Source organism: Ursus maritimus, unplaced genomic scaffold, assembly GCF_017311325.1.
Source record: "Ursus maritimus isolate PB19 unplaced genomic scaffold, ASM1731132v1 scaffold_19, whole genome shotgun sequence".
Classification (NCBI taxonomy): Eukaryota; Metazoa; Chordata; class Mammalia; order Carnivora; family Ursidae; genus Ursus; species Ursus maritimus.
Genome location: NW_024424341.1, coordinates 47654159 through 47670470, shown reverse-complemented (window position 1 = coordinate 47670470; position 16312 = coordinate 47654159). Strand labels below are relative to the sequence as shown.

At 43.0% G+C, this 16312-nt stretch overlaps 2 protein-coding genes across 2 annotated transcripts in view; one reads left to right on the top strand and one right to left on the bottom strand.

Moving 5' to 3' along the window:
• The window catches only part of LOC103657337 (zinc finger protein 91-like), a 686132-nt gene that overhangs the window by 203440 nt on the left and 466380 nt on the right, over window positions 1-16312 (top strand). The window lies entirely within an intron of this gene.
• LOC121099780 (zinc finger protein 665-like) overlaps window positions 11638-16312 on the bottom strand; it is a 35840-nt gene continuing 31165 nt past the window's right edge. Inside the window, 2 exon segments of the mRNA XM_040633068.1 lie at window positions 11638-12930; window positions 13006-14084. Coding sequence (XP_040489002.1) covers window positions 11638-12930; window positions 13006-14084 — 2372 coding nt within the window.

The window sequence follows — 16312 nt, the reverse complement described above, 5'->3', positions numbered from 1 at the left end:
AGACAGAGAATCTATGCCAGCAGTAAATAATAAACCATAGACATACGATGCATCCTACTATAATACTATATGATTATCCATATGATTTTGTTGCAAATTAGTCCCAGGAGATAAGGTCAGAATCTAAACAGCAGTGTAAGATTGTCTCCTGAAGAAATGAAGAGATGTTCAAAATACATTTGAATGTGTATTTCAGTATAAGATATTACATTGGCCAAACATTTACTTCGGTGAGGGTTGTGAACACCGCTTCACAAACATGGTTAACAAGTCTGTTGGTCCTTAAAGAAGCTTGTGCCCGTCACAGTCACTGCAGAATCTCTAAGTGGCAACAGAAATAGTGATTACGGGCACCTGGGTGGCTCAGTCATTAAGCGTCTGCCTTGGGCTCAGGGCGATATCCCGGAGTTCTGGGATGGAGCCCCATGTCAGGCTCTTCCGCTGGGAGCCTGCTTCTTCCTCTCCTACTCCCTCTGCTTGTGTTCCCTCTCTCGCTGCCTGTTTCTCTCTCTCAAATAAATTAAAAAAAAAAAAAAAAAAAAAGAAAATAGTGATTAAACTTGCCACACTAGGTCCTGTGTTACTGCAAACTCAGGAGGGAAGAAGACCATTCACAGTGCAGGCTGCATCCACTGAAACACCTACAGTCATGACCACAAGCACAGCTAGCTGCTTAACCTGTACTCACTGGAGTAGAAGGCATCTTACTCTCAGGGGGCTGCTCGGGACAGGAAACAGCACACACATATCCTGCATCTGAGGATAAGGCTCCATTAGGAAACATACATGCTCTACCTGATGGCCCAGCCTAAGTCTCACCTTCCTGGTAACTGAATACCTATGGGGCCATCTGGTCAATCTCACTTGGGCACACTCTCCAGGACCAGGGACTCCTTTAACCTTCACGGCTGTCCTGTGTAGTCCGGGTTTACACTAGCACAAGAATCTGAATCTCCTTCCATCTTGAGAAGAGGGCGTTAGTCATCAGGGCATCTCCCCTCCATAGAAGCAATCGCCTTCGGGGACGCCACAGATGTGAGTCCCCCTGGGTTTCTCTGACTGTGTAAAGGAACACTGAGCACGGCTAGAGATCTAAAAAACAGATGACACATGCTTGTTCCCATGGCAAGGTCATAGGGACAAACAGATGAAGAGTCTGCATCCGAATCATCCAGGAATTCTTAGTCAGAGCCTCTGTGTAATGGTTAATTCAGGATTGTGGAGTCAGTGTGAGGAAGACAGGGGGTAGATGGGGGACTTTGCCATCAGTTCGGGCCAGTTCCCTGTCTGTGTTGTGGTGTGAGCTCTGGAATTGTCACCCCCTGATGGTCATCCATGACTAGAGTTTTTAGTAGCAGTAGTCATAGCATTTAGTTCACATTCTTCTTAAGAAAAGCTTTCTAATACAATTGTCCCAGAAAATAATGTTGAAGTTGGCTTTTTCTTTCCTTTAGGAAATAGAATGGAAAGAAACTACATTGATGAAAATACTGTGAACTCTGTGTTGATCTTCTTTGGAAGGGCTCAGGAATGACAGAGCTGAAAGTACCCCAGAGGCAGGGAGATCAGAGCCCACAACCAGCTCCCCCCCAGCCCAAACCAGATCCAACCCCTTCTGAGGCTGTGTGCAGGTCTGGCCTGCCTCTGGGGTCTCCTCCCTTCCCAGGACAGATTTGACGGATCGCATTCTGCGTTGACCCTTCCTTTCATCTCTTCAGGGTTGGTGCTCACAATTTTCAAAACCCAGAATCTGATACATGGGAGTAAAGGACTATACATTTTAGTGACTTCATTGCTGTTTTTATCATGAAATCCTGTGCTTCATAAACCTTTCACACAGAATCCTGTTTCCCAGGATTGCCTTTTCTCCCACCCCCCCTAAACAATGAGGCAGCAGTGATGAGTCCTTCCATGTGCTTCAGGACACTGGTATCAATGTGTCTCATGACACCTGATGTTAACCTCCTTCCCTTGGCTCAGGGTCTCTCTGCCAGATGCCCCCAGAAAACAAAGGCTGTCACCAATGTTTCCTGGATATCCTGGCCTTTGCAAAAAAAGGTTCTAAATTAGTCCTGGACTGGCAAGTTTCCATTTTGTTCTGAACTGTGTTGCAGATATTCTCTCCTTTATTACTTTTTAAGTTTTAGCAAAAGCAAGCAAGGATCATATAACGACTGTATATTCACTGTCTTAAAATTCTACAGGGTAACTGAGGACAAAGACAAATGACATAATTTCAAGGAAATAATCAGGCGTTTGTTGCAGTAAGGAAGGAAGTATTCATGTTTCATCCTGACTTTACCTTTCCCCTTCCCTAAGGGTATTTATAACCTTCCCTTTGGTGATAATTCTGGAAACTGAACAGGGTAAGGTATTGTTGCTCCCATCTTAAAATCAGATATCTTATCCTAATTTCTGATTCATTGGTACTGGCAAGTAGAGTTAAGGAGCTGAATATTGGAAAAGCTTCATAACTATTCTAAAGCATCCATCCAGAAACAGCATCTACGGATGCCTCAGTGGTTCAGTCTACTAAGCATCTGCCTTCAGACTCAGGTCATGATCCCAGGGTCCTGGGATTGAGACCCAAGTTGGGTCCTGGCGCAGAAGGGAGTCTGCTTCTCCCCCTGCCTGCTTTCTTTGCCGCTCCCCGTTTGTGATCTCTGACAAAAATAAATAAAATCTTAAAAGAATAATAGCATCTAGAGAAATAATATTCTATAAACTTCTGTACTGTACTATCTACCGAGCATGGTACTGGATTTGAAATTAAAGAATCTCCAGCAACAGTCATGTTGCTTTTCTTATCAACAGATCTCGCCATCTCTAGTGTGCATCCCATCATCTTTTTCGGAACAGGACAGAGCCCTGGGCACATGAAGAGAAAGGAGACAGTAGCCACACACCCAGGTAAGGGCAGATGACAGAAGCAGACGACACAGACGGAGGCTGAAGATCAAAGGACAAAACTGAAGCTTAAAATGGGGTTTGGGAAGCTCTGCTTGAATGGAATGGTTCTGAAAGCCCATCTTTAATTCTCTGGTGGTCACCGAGGGACAGCTCCTGTCTCATTCTTCACATCCTCCTACATCCTCAGGGACTGACCTTGTGTTCTACTGTCTTCCAGGGCAGTCACGGTGAAATCCAAAAGCCTCCCCATGGCCACCGAGGGTCTATGTGAATGATTGCTATTCCATTGCTAGTGGAGGCATGTGAAAATCTGTACACACAGGGAGCTTCTCAGTGTAAGCCCCCATGTGATTTATTCCTTTTTGATTTTTGAGCGCACTTATCTTGTGGAAACAGTCTGGTACGACATCAGGAATGTGGGGGAGACTGACCTTCTCCTATCAAATCTTATGCAGACCAGCCCTACCCATCGAGGCTTCCCCACTGACCACTCTCGGACCCATTCTCAGAACAGTACCTGGGAGCGTCACTGTTTGCCCTGGGCTCACGGTAGAGTAAGTTGGGCCCCTTCATGAATACCTAACTCACGCTAAAAGTGCCAGAATCCTTGGGGATGGGACCCTGGAGATGGTAGATCTAAAATCTACATAGGGGATTCCAATTGGAAGCCCTAGCTGAGGGTGACTTTTCTAAACAGTGTTTGTGAACATTTCCTGTATATACAAATCACCTGGGATTTCCACTAAAAACAGATTCTGGGTCTCTATACTCAGATATCATGAATACCTAGGTCGGGATGCGACCCATGAATTTGTGGTTTTAATTTGTAAAAGATCTTATTTATTTTATCTGAGAGAGAGAGCTAGAGCACGAGTAGGGGTAGTGGCAGCAGAAGGGGGAGAAGCAGACTACCCAGAGCATGGACTCAGATACGGGCTTATCCCAGGACCCTGAGATCATGACCTGTGCCAGAGACAGACAATTTAGCAACTGAGCCACCCAGCCATCCATAATTAATATTTCTAACAACCGTCTAGGTCCCTGTCCATACACTGCATTTCCAGTAGTACTGAGCTAGAGAAAGCAGAGCACACCCCAGCCCCTCAGACCAAACCATCGTGTGACACCACACATAGTACCATGCGCAGTGAAGACTACTGACAGTTCCAATAAGGATACTTTCTGCTGATCCTGGAAGGCCAGTTAGGGACTAGATGAGGCAGTGGTGTCTGTGCACGGCTGTTTGGGAGAAATGGTATGTGCTCATGCATCAACGATTGTTTATTGAGCACCTACTACATGCACCAGGTATAGGAGGAGGCCCTGAGCCCAGGACACCGTGCTGGGAATCTGACATACATGATACAAGCTAATCTCTTGGAAGCCCTGGGAATTGGGTACCTTATGTTCATTTTTTTCCAGGAGGATCTGTGCTGGACGAGCCACCGTGGGAGTAGAATTCCCTTCTTTCTTCATCATCAGTCACCTTGAAAGTAATGTTGGATGTGATGGCTCATATAGAGAGAGCAGACTGGGAGTGAGAAGAGTGGGTGAGAGACTCTGAGGGAAATCTGATGCATCCATCATCTGCATGTATGTATTTGGTGAATTTTCATGTGTGGACAATCAGGGCATATCCCAAGAATGGAAGGTGGGGTGCTCTGTGTTCTCTTGGAAGCGCTGTTTTAACTAGAAATGCAAAACTGAAAATGAAGTTCTAAGTATTTTCTTCTCCTTGATGTGAGTGTCAGCCTCAGGATAGTGGGAATGCCAACTCGGGCCACCCAGAGAAGGAGCTCTGTTCTCTAGACTGTTCTGCGGAGGGAGGATCAGGGATTGGCAGTGGATCGTGGAGGCAGTTCTGCGGTTTGAGGTCATTTTCCACAGAATCTGAACTGACAAATCTGAGGCTGTGGCAGCCGCCTTTACCAGAGGGACTATTCCCACTGAGAATTCTGGAGTAGCTGAGCTCTGTGCCCACAATATTAGGGCCCAAAGCCTGGAACAGGAACCCGGGGACCTCAGAAGGTCTGCTGCAGAGGTGGGACTGATGGGCGCCATATGAAGTCATATTCCACAGCATGATGGTGGATATCCAGTCCCTGATCCCCATCTGCTCTGGGGTCCTCTGCATGGACACAGGTGCCTGACTCAGGACCGTGAAGGGCTCACCTGTGTTCTCCTCCTGCGCATGTGCCAAGTTTGGGTACCAGGAAAGGCAGAAACCGGAAAGGCCATCCAGAACTCTGGGTGTGATAAAAATGTGGGAAGACTAGTCTGTCCACAGCCTCTGGGTCCAGCTTGTCTGAACTGGGAACTCAGATGCCTGGGTTTGGTTGAGACGCTACTGGAGGCTTTCCTCTGGAGGCCTGAGGTGGTGAAAGGAGGAGCACAAGATGGCCGACTGCGGCCCTGAAAGGGGCTGTGTGTGTCACAAGTCCTTCGTGCGCATGGGCAGCACTCGATGGTAAACCTCCGGCCCATGCGCGGTGAGTGGTCATCACCAAGGGTGAAGGATGGGGTCGCTTGGCCGAGAGTCGCAGTGGTGTGCTGTGCGCATGTGCAAAAGTGGGCAGAGCGGGACAGGGAAACCTGTAATGTTGAGTCTTCCACCCTCTTACACCGTGGGCGCGATGTTTAAGCCACAGTAGAAAGTGCTCAAGATGAAACGTGGTCCTGTGTGCTGGTTAACGGTTGTAGGGACGTACCTTCAAATTTTCAAGATTTACTTTGACCAGCGAATTGTTTCTTCAAAAGGTTAGGCATGCTCCACGTGGGGGAGGTTGCAGTGAGGTGTTCACAGACACACTACGGAAGGAAAGCAAGGCCAGTATCTGATGGGCAGCGCCCGAAGCAGGTGCCTTTTTCTGGAATGCCTAGTTGACTGGATCGGTTGAGTTCCTTTTCCTCCATTCCAGTGCATTGACTGAACATGTGGGCTGCTTGCAGACGCTACAGAGACAGGAGTCACAGGAGTCTAATGGCTTCCCTGTAATTTCTTTAACAGTGGAAACACAGTTGGTAGGATATTACCTTTCTTTGTTTTGTTTTGGTGTTTGATTTGCAAGGCTAGGTCAACAATTGTCCCCTCACTGTAAGAACGCAGTCACAGGGTGCCGGGGTGGCTCACTTGGTAGACCTCTGTCTTGAGATCAGGTCAGAATGCTGTGGTCCTGGATTCGAGACCCGCTTCTGGCTCCCAGCTCATCAGCAAGTCTGTTTCCCCCTCCATCTCTGACCCTCCCACCTAATGCTGCTCTCTCTCAAATAAACATTTAAAAAAAAAAAAAATCATGACGGTGCGACAATCTCATGTCCCAGAACCACACAGTTAAGTCAGCTGTGTACAAATCAAACATCGACATTTCATGATGTGGGTCCTAGCCGGGAACAGATGCATTTAACTAGATATGTGCAAGAACAAGGGGTTTTTCTCCAAGGGTTTTGTATTGACAATTACCACGGGAAATGATGTTATGGGAATGCAGTAAAACCATTTATACTAACAGGAAAACACTGCCATCATATAGCATTGGTTTAGGAAAACAATTCAATGAAGTATGTGACAATATTTACGGACACTGAATTAACACCAGAGTATTTTAGTGCCTGTGTGTTAGGCAATTCCAAATGGAATTTCACATCTACTCTGAAACTGCAGGAGGAAGAGGGTACACCTCAAACTGACAAGCTGTTAGGTCTAAAGATCAAGTGATCACTACTGGGGACAACTAAGGGGAATTTTTATTTTACTTAACTATTTTCCAAGTTTGTATTGTGTCATTTTTATTTTACAGTTCAACTTATGCCTATGTGTAGATGGTTTCTCTCTCTACCGTAACCAATTTTCATACATTTAGGAGCTAAAAAAGAACATTCTACTCTTTATATGCCTGAATTCCAGTGGGCTTGGCTGGGTTTTCTGTTTAGGGTCCAACAAGGTCAGAATCAAGGTTTCATGAGGGATTGGACCTTCTTTGTAGCCTCTAGCAGGGAATCTACCTCAAGGATTCTTGAGACTGTTGACAGCGTTCATCTGCTACTCCCTGTTGATACGTACCCTCTCCATGGTCACAGCTTCTCCATAGTACCCCCAGAGAGAGAAAACATCAACTCTCATTGTTGACTCACACTTTTACCTGTATATTCCATTGAAAAGCTTACTGAGTAATTTATGTAAGTGTGGTTATTGCCTCATGAACTGAAATTACAAACAGCAGTGAATTGTGAATCAAATGCAAATCAGGGAATTAGGGAGAATGAATGAATGAGTGACCTCCTGGAACTCCATCACCCAGAGCTCTACCCGTCCTCGCCCTCTGCCTCTACGCCACATGGTGACCTGAATCTCCACACCTGTCGATATCCATGAACCCCAGCACTCTGCCTGCAATGACCCCTCTAGGCTTCCTCACGCATGGCCCCACACCCATTATGCTCAACCCTATGCTCCCTTTTTCCCATGGCCCTTAAGCCTATTGATGCCCACCCGTCTCCCAGCTGTGAACATCCCCTCCACCCACATTAAACCCTGTGTCCATTATGTTCCCCCGGCATCAACTTTTTTCCCCACCATTCATCTCTGCTCACAGCACTGGGCACCCCCAGGCCTCCATTCACAAGCAACTATCCCCCTTATACCCCGATGTTCTTTTTTTTTTTTTTAAGATTTTATTTATTTATTGGACGGAGATAGAGACAGCCAGCGAGAGAGGGAACACAAGCAGGGGAATGGGAGAGGAAGAAGCGAGGAGCCTGATGTGGGGGTTGATCCCAGACGCCGGGATTACGCCATGAGCCAAAGTCAAATGCTTCGTGACTGACACACCCAAGGGACCCCCACCCCTATGTTCTTTCACCATTCCTAGGCAATAAGCTTTGTCTGCCTTTTACCCACCAGTGCATTTGATCTCTCTTTTGCCAAGTAACTCATCACCCATTTTCCCTTTCCTCTCCATTTTTCCTCCACCCTTTCATTTTCTCAACTAACATATGCCTCATTATCAGTAATATCCCTGCATACATCCAACCCCAACCTTCAAACCTGTAGTGCACTTTAATCCCTCAGTGACAGTTAACTCCCTACTGCCTTCCAGCCCTGTTGTGGGTTACACAGAATGCCTCAGATAAACATGCTCACCTCTTCTTCCTCAGTACCCGTAACTGTAACCTTCTTGGGCAATAGGATCTTTGAAAATGTCGTCAAGCTAAAATGAGGTCATACTGGATTCAGGTAAACCTGAATTCAATGACTGCAGTCCTACTGAGACGAGGGAATTTAGACACACACACAACACTGTGTGGTGATGAAGCCAGAGATAGAGATCCATCTACTAGCCGAGGAAGATCAAGGAGAGCTGACAGTGCCCAGAAGTCAGAAAGAGGAAAGACTCCATTGCACAGATAAAGTGTGGCTCTGCCAACAGTGTGACCTCAGCCACCTAAGAACTTCCAGAAGTGAGAACCAGAATGTGGGGACTTGTTTAGCCTCCCAGTTGTGCTAATTTGTTCCAGGAGCCCTAGAAAACTAACACAAGTTCTGTCCTCTTCCCCTGTGGCTATTCCCCCAAACCCCACACTCTGTGCACTCCACTAATCCCTGTGGCTTCACCTTCCCCCACTGCATCACTATGCAATGTTTCATAGCAAGACGGTAGACAATCGAATACTGTGGGGACATTTATGAGCCTAAACGAGTTATGTCTGAGAAACTACTGGCTACTTGGTACAGTCAATTGCCAAGATTTTCACTGCACCTGTTTTTTCACACACGTCAGAATCTGAAAGCAATAGGTCTCTCTCTAGTTGTTGTCCACTGCTGTTTTTTCCCAACTCTAGAAATTCTAGACAGAGAAGTGGTTCTGAAAGTATCTAGTTGTTTTGAGGTAAGTGGACTGTCACCACCAAGATTTATGAAATAGGTGTTGCTTTTGAACGTGGTTAAGTACCACCGAGAGACATCATCCTACTCATCCTGTACTTCCAAAACCAAAATGGGCGAAAATCCTTTTTGACATTCTGCCAAACACCATATAATTAAAAACACACAGTACAAAGTTAGCCCTTATTTTACTATGAACTTTACCATGTTCTACTACTCTCTCTGGTTAAAGTTTACGTTGACTGATGAAAGCGTGACTATCCTGCTTTCTTTTGGATTCTCTTTGCATAGGATATCTTTCTCCACACCTGCACTTTCAGTCTGACTGTGTTCTTACAGCTGAAGTGAGGGGGCCTGGGTGCCTCAGTCGATTAAGTGTCTGCCTTTGGCTCAGGTCATGATCCAGGAGTCCCCGGATTGAGTCCCATATCAGGTTCCAAGCTCATCAGGAAGTCTGCTTCTCCCTCTGATCCTGGCCCCTCTCAGGCTCTAGCATGTTCTCTGTTCTCTTTCTCAATGGAAAAAAAATAGTTTTAAAAAAATGACGTGAGTCTCTTAATGACTGTATACCATTGGGTCTTGTAATTCTTTCCATTCAGGCAATCTGTATCTTTGGCTTAGAGAACTTAGTCCCTTTATAGGTAAAGCAAGGAAAACAAGTATGAAGTTACGGCTGTCATTCTTATGTTTTCTGGCTGTGTAGAATTACTTGACTCTTTCTTATTCATTGGCTATATTTATGATTTGATGATTTTCTGAAACGGTATACTTAGATTATTTTCGCCCTCCCCATTCTGTATCTACTACTACATTTTTCATTTTCTGAGTACCATGAGGCTTAAAGAAGACATCATCTACGAGTCTGTTTTAACTTCTTAGCAGCTTAAGTTTGCATAGTAAAATATTTTCACAACTCCAGCAACTCTTTAAAAAAGTGGCTGTACAACCGTATCTCATTTCATGGAAGAGATAGCACTTCTCTGATATCTATGACGATTTCTTCATTTCCACGACATCAATTCATATTTTCCCACGATTACTATTATGAACATGAATCACAGTTGACTGGACTGCCATCTCTTTTCCCTAAAGACCAATTAGTAACACATTTAATTTGTAATAGTCACAAACTGTTTTAGTTCTAATAAACCGAGAATGACATTGTGAACACCCACTTCATGATGACCTATTCAATGTCAGAAGCACAAATAGAATATCCATTTAGATTTCTTTCATATACTGTATGTTCTATTGTCCTTCATTTTCCATGCAAGAGAGATGTGCACGGATCCCACCTAAGCAAGAAGGGCATCTCTTATCCTTGAAGCAACAATCACCTACGTACTTTCACACACCCACCAGGAATAACTGAATTTTCTGAAGAGTTGACTAGAAACACAGTGATATTCAAAGTCACAAATCTCATATAGGGTCAATGGAAACGCATGCACACTGAAATTACACCCATACAAATATCCCTCCCTTCCATCGTTTGAAGCAGAATAGCATACACATTATCTAACTGACTAACCTTGTATTATTCCTTCTGAGGTGATATCTGAAGTGAGTAACTCACGTACTGCTTTCTACTGTGAATTCGGTGACATACATAGGACATTTGATGTTCAATTAAATACGTTTCTATGTTTCTACATAGTCTATCCTTCAAGTCACTTTTCTTCTCTGAACTCTCTGATGATGATTTCTAAAATAAGACGTCTTTCCTCATTCATTATCATTATACATCTTGAACCAAGAGTGCATTTTTGATACAAAAAAAGGATTGAATTCCACTTAAAGGCTTTGCTGCTTTCTTGACGTGTTACAGTTTAGCTCCTGTATGATTAACGATGAGATTCAGCAAGTTATGACTTCCAGCTAGAGGTCTGTCACATTCTTTCATTTGTAGTATTTTTCCTCAGTATGACCTCTATGATGCTGATGTGGAGTTAGGGCTCAACAGTCCTTCCAAATTCTCTCACAGTCTTCAAATTTGTAAGACGAGCCCCACTATGAATTCTGTAATGTTCGGTAAGGCACGATTTCTGCTTAAAGGCCTTGCCACATTCTACACATTTGTAAGTTTTCTCTCCAGTATGAATTCTGTTTTGTTGAGTAAGGTATGAGTGCTGGTTAAAGGACTTGCCACATTCTTTACATTTATACATTTTCTCCTGAGTATGAGCATTTATATGCTGAGTAAGTTTTGGGAGCTGGTTAAAGGTTTTGCTACATTCTTTACATTTGTAAGGTGTCTCTCCAGTATGAATTGTCTCACGGATGATAACGTGTGATTTGTGCTTAAAGGCTTTGCCACATTCTTTACATTGGAGAGATTTCTCTCCAGTATGAATTCTGTGATGTGTAGTGAGGTTTGTTTTGTGGGAAAAGGCATAGCCACTTTCTTTACATTTATATATTTTCTCTGGACTATGAGTATTTATATGCTGAGTAAGGTTTGGGAGGTGTTTAAAGGTTTTGCCACATTCTTTACATTTGTAAGGTTTCTCTCCAGTATGGATTCTGTGATGTTAAGGTGTGAGCGCTGGTTAAAGGACTTGCCACATTCTTTATATTTGTAAGGTTTCGCTCCAGTATGAATTCTGTGATATTAACTAAGGCATGAGTGCCTGTTAAAGGCCTAGAAGCATTCTTTACATTTGTAAGGTTTCTATCCACTATGAATTCTCTCATGGCTTTTAAGGTTTCCTTTATGCTTAAGGGCCTTCCCACATTCTTTACATTTGTAAGGTTTCTCTGGAGTATGAGTTCTGTGATGTATCCTGAGGCTTGAACTGTAGGAAAAGGCCTTGCCACATTCCTTACATTTATACATTTTCTCTCGACTATAAGTATTTATATGCTGAGTAAGGTTGGGAGGTGGTTAAAGATTTTGCCACATTCTTTTCTTTGTAAGGTGTCTGTCCAGTGTGAATTCTCTAATGGCTGTTAAAGTATGATTTGTCCCGATAGGCTTTGCCATATTCTTTGCATTTCTAAGGTTTCTCTCCAGTATGAGTTCTCTCATGGCTTTTAAGGTTTCCTTTATGCTTAAGGGCCTTCCCACATTCTTTACATTTGTAAGGTTTCTCTGGAGTATGAGTTCTGTGATGTATCCTGAGGCTTGAACTGTAGGAAAAGGCCTTGCCACATTCCTTACATTTATATATTTTCTCTCGAGTATGACTATTTATATGCTGAGTAAGGTATGAGCACCTGTTAAAGGACTTGCCACATTCTTTACATTTGTAAGGTTTCTCTCCAGTATGAATTCTCTCATGGATGATAACGTGTGATTTGTGCTGAAAGGCTTTGCCACATTCTTTACATTTGTAAGGTGTCTCTCCAGTATGAATTCTCTCATGGATGATAACGTGTGATTTGTGCTGAAAGGTTTTGCCACATTCTTTACATTTGTAAGGTGTCTCTCCAGTATGAATTCTCTCATGGATGATAACGTGTGATTTGTGCTGAAAGGCTTTGCCACATTCTTTACATTTGTAAGGTTTTTCTCCAGTATGAATTCTGTGATGTGTAGTGAGGTTTGTTTTTTGGAAAAAGGCCTTGCCACATTCCTTACATTTATATATTTTCTCTCGAGTATGAGTATTTATATGCTGAGTAAGGTGTGAGCACCTGTTAAAGGACTTGCCACATTCTTTACATTTGTAAGGTTTCTCTCCAGTATGACTATTTATATGCTGAGTAAGGTGTGAGCACCTGTTAAAGGACTTGCCACATTCTTTACACTTGTAAGGTTTCTCTCGAGTATGACTATTTATATGCTGACTAAGGTTTGAGAGCTGTTTAAAGGCTTTGCCACATATTTTACATTTGTAAGGTTCCTCTCCAGTATGAATTCTCTCATGCATGATAGCGCTAGATTTGTGGTTAAAGGCTTTGCCACATTCTTTACATTTGTAAGGTTTCTCTCCAGTATGAATTCTGTGATGTCTAGTGAGTTCTGTTTTGTGGAAAAAGGCCTTGCCACATTCTTTACATTTGTAAGGTTTCTCTCCAGTATGAATTCTGTGATGTGTAGTGAGACTTGTTTTGTGGGAAAAGGCCTTGCCACATTCTTTACATTTATACAATTTCTCTCCAGAATGAGTATTTAAATGGTGAGCAAGGTGTGAGAGCTGTTTAAAGGTTTTGCCACATTCTGTACATTTGTAAGGTGTCTCTCCAGTATGAATCCTCTCATGGACAATAACGCATGATTTGCGTCGAAAGGCTTTGCCACATTCTTTACATTTGTAAGGTTTCTCTCCAGTATGAATTCTGTGATGTGTAGTGAGGTTTGTTTTGTGGGAAAAAGCCTTGTTGCATTCTTTACATTTGTAAGGTGTCTCTCCAGTATGAATTCTGTGATGTCTAGTGAGGCTTGTTTTGTAAAAAAAGGCCTTGGCACATTCTTTACATTTGTAAGGTTTCTCTCCACTACAGATTGTCTTATGTATACGTATTCTCGATGACTCACTAGACACGTTCAAAGGCTTATCATATCCGTATGGTTTCTTTCCCACATGAATTCTCTGATGATCGCTCACGCTGGAGGACTGGTTAAAATCTCTTTCACATTCGTTACCTTGATAAGGATTCTCCCTTATATGCATAGTGTGATGTATAACATTGGATCTTCTATCAATGATTTCCTCACGCTTAATACGTTCAAATTGGTTCTCTTGAAAATGAGTCCTCAGATCGTTATTAACATTTGAGCCTTGATCAAACATTTTCTCACACTCACAGCCTTGAGCAACTCTGTCTCCATTGAAAATGCTTCGATAATTTTGTAGGGTTGAGTCCTCGGTGAAGGACTTCTCAAGTGGACCCCACCTAGCAGTTGTTTCTTCATTTTGAAATCTCTGAAGTTTAGAAATATTTGACTGGAAGGCCAATCCAGTCCTCTCTTCAACACTGTTCAAATCATTATTTTCAGCATAGACTACGTAACTTTCCGGATTTTCCACATTGTCTTTCCACGCATATGTACGTTTGAAGAGTTGACTGGAGCTTTTGCTTACACACACACCCTGCATTGCAGAAAGAGTGGACTTCAAAAGGAAGGGTTTACAAAATGTTTCATATCCCTCACCATCCTGGGCAGTAAGAGTCTTGTTATGGGCAGTACTCTCAATTTGGACATATCCGTTACAATCATGATCCCGGTCTATTGTTAAGTGTAAATTCTCAAGGACGCTATGTTGATAACGACCCATTGACACATTCTGAAATGAAGCTTCTTTGCACGGCTCTGGCTGGAAGCTCAGGCTGCCATGTGAAGACACCGCTGAAAGATTGAATAACAGAAAAGTCAAGTCATTCCATGCTGCTACCTTCAGACGAATACAGTGATCACGTCTAATATACAACCATAAAATCAATCAGAGAGCGTCAGCAAGACAGCTGACAAGGAATCATCAGGACTTTATTTCTCCATGGACACATAAACTTGCACACAACATACTGACCACATTGCTAAACAGATGATTCTGTAGTACTGTCATGATATAACACAAATCCTCTCCTCTCCCTCAAAGAATCAGGAAAAACCATTATGAGCCCACAAGGAGAAGAAGGTGGAATTTGTTTAAAGAGTTATTGGAGAGAGACAGACAGACAGACAGACAGAGGAAGAGCATGAGAGGGAGGATGCCCAAAGGAGAGGGCAAGCACATTCTCATCAGAGCAGGGAGTCAATACGGAATTCAATCCCACGACACTGAGATCATGACCTGAGCAGAAGTCAAAGACTTAACTGACCGAGCCATCCGGGCCAGTAGAAGAAAAGAAATGTAAACATAAAACAGAAATGAACAAAATAGAATTTAGCAAAAATAGGGAAATATCAACAATAGGCAGATTTGGTTTTCAGAAAAAAACAGAAATCAAAATTGAAAGACCTATAAGGAAATCAAGTAAGAATAAAAAGGGAGACCAATTAAAATCGGAAGCATTGAAAGCAGACACGGTATCACTGATACCAGAGAAATAAAAATAAATATGAGGCAGCATTACAAAATTGTATGCCAAGAAACAGGTACCAAAAAATACCAAAAACATATAACAAACCAGGACTCCATCCTGAAGAAATATTTTTAAAGACCTCCACTGATCGACAACTACTCAGGAGATGGAAAAGTAATTTTTAAAAAGGCCCAACAAAGAAAAATCACGGGCCAGAAGACTTCACTGGATGATTCATACAAATATATAATGAGAAACTACTTCAAATCTTCTCAAACATTTCTTTTTTTTTTTTTTTTTAAAGATTTTATTTATTAATTTGACAGAGAGAAACAGCCAGCAAGAGCGGGAACACAAGCAGGGGGAGTGAGAGAGGAAGAAGCAGGCTTCCAGCAGAGGCGCCTGATGTGGGGCTTGATCCCAGAACGCTGGGATCACACCCTGAGCAGAAGGCAGATGATTAACGACCGCCACCCAGGCGCCCCTTCTCAAACATTTCTGAGCAGAAAAGAGAAGGGAGCTGCTGAGAACACTCTCTGTGACACCAGCACTACCAGGTTATGGAAGCCAAAGCAGAGCTGCTACAAGGAAAGGCTGCAAGCTACCACCTGTGAGGAAGATTCCGGCAAAGTCGACAATAAAGTACAGCCAACTGATTCAGAAGCACACTCCAGCATTTTACAACATAAACAAGTGAGGATTCTTCCGGGAATTCAAGGGTATTTGAACATAGGGAATACTATCAATTTGAGCCTGCACGTTAACAGAATTAGTGTCAAAAATGACACCATCGGGAGCAGCTGGTTGGCTCGGCTGGTTAAGGGTCTGACTCTCGAATTCAACTCAGGTCAGGATCTCGTGGTCGAAGGATGGAGCCCACGTTGGTCTCCATGCTCAGGGGGGAGTCTGAGATTCTCTCTCCCACTGTCCCTCCCCGTCTTTGGAAACTCTCTCTCTTCACTCTCTAAAGGAAATAAAGACAAGTTTTTAAAAATAGCACGAATGAGGCGCTTGGGTGGCTCAGTCAGTGAAGCGTCTGCCTTCGGGATCATGACCTGAGCCAAAGGCAAATACTTCACTGACTGGGCTGCCCAGATGCCCCTCCACTGTTTTTTTCTGAACATGACACCACAGGGAAATAGAAAAAGAAGAAACCTAGCCGAAAATCACTAGGAGGAAATTTCAAACCTAAATCAGAAATAAACAGACACCAAAATAAACAGTCATATTGAAGGCAATGCCAAGTTTTACAAAATAACAAACAAAACTGGCAAGGCTTTAACGACATTACTAAGAAGAAAAGAAGACTCAAAATCCAAAATGAGAAATGGGGGGGGGGGGAAATGAGACAACACGTAACCACAGAAATGTATACTGTGATAACAGATTACTATAAACAGTTATATACAAACAATTTAGATAAATTAGGAAAGAAAGATAATTCCTAAAAAGCAGAAGTTACCAAGCCTGAAATATGAACCTCGTATTATGAAATAGCAAGTCTTCTTAGACGAATTACAAAAATAAAACTTGAATTTGGAATAAATGTTC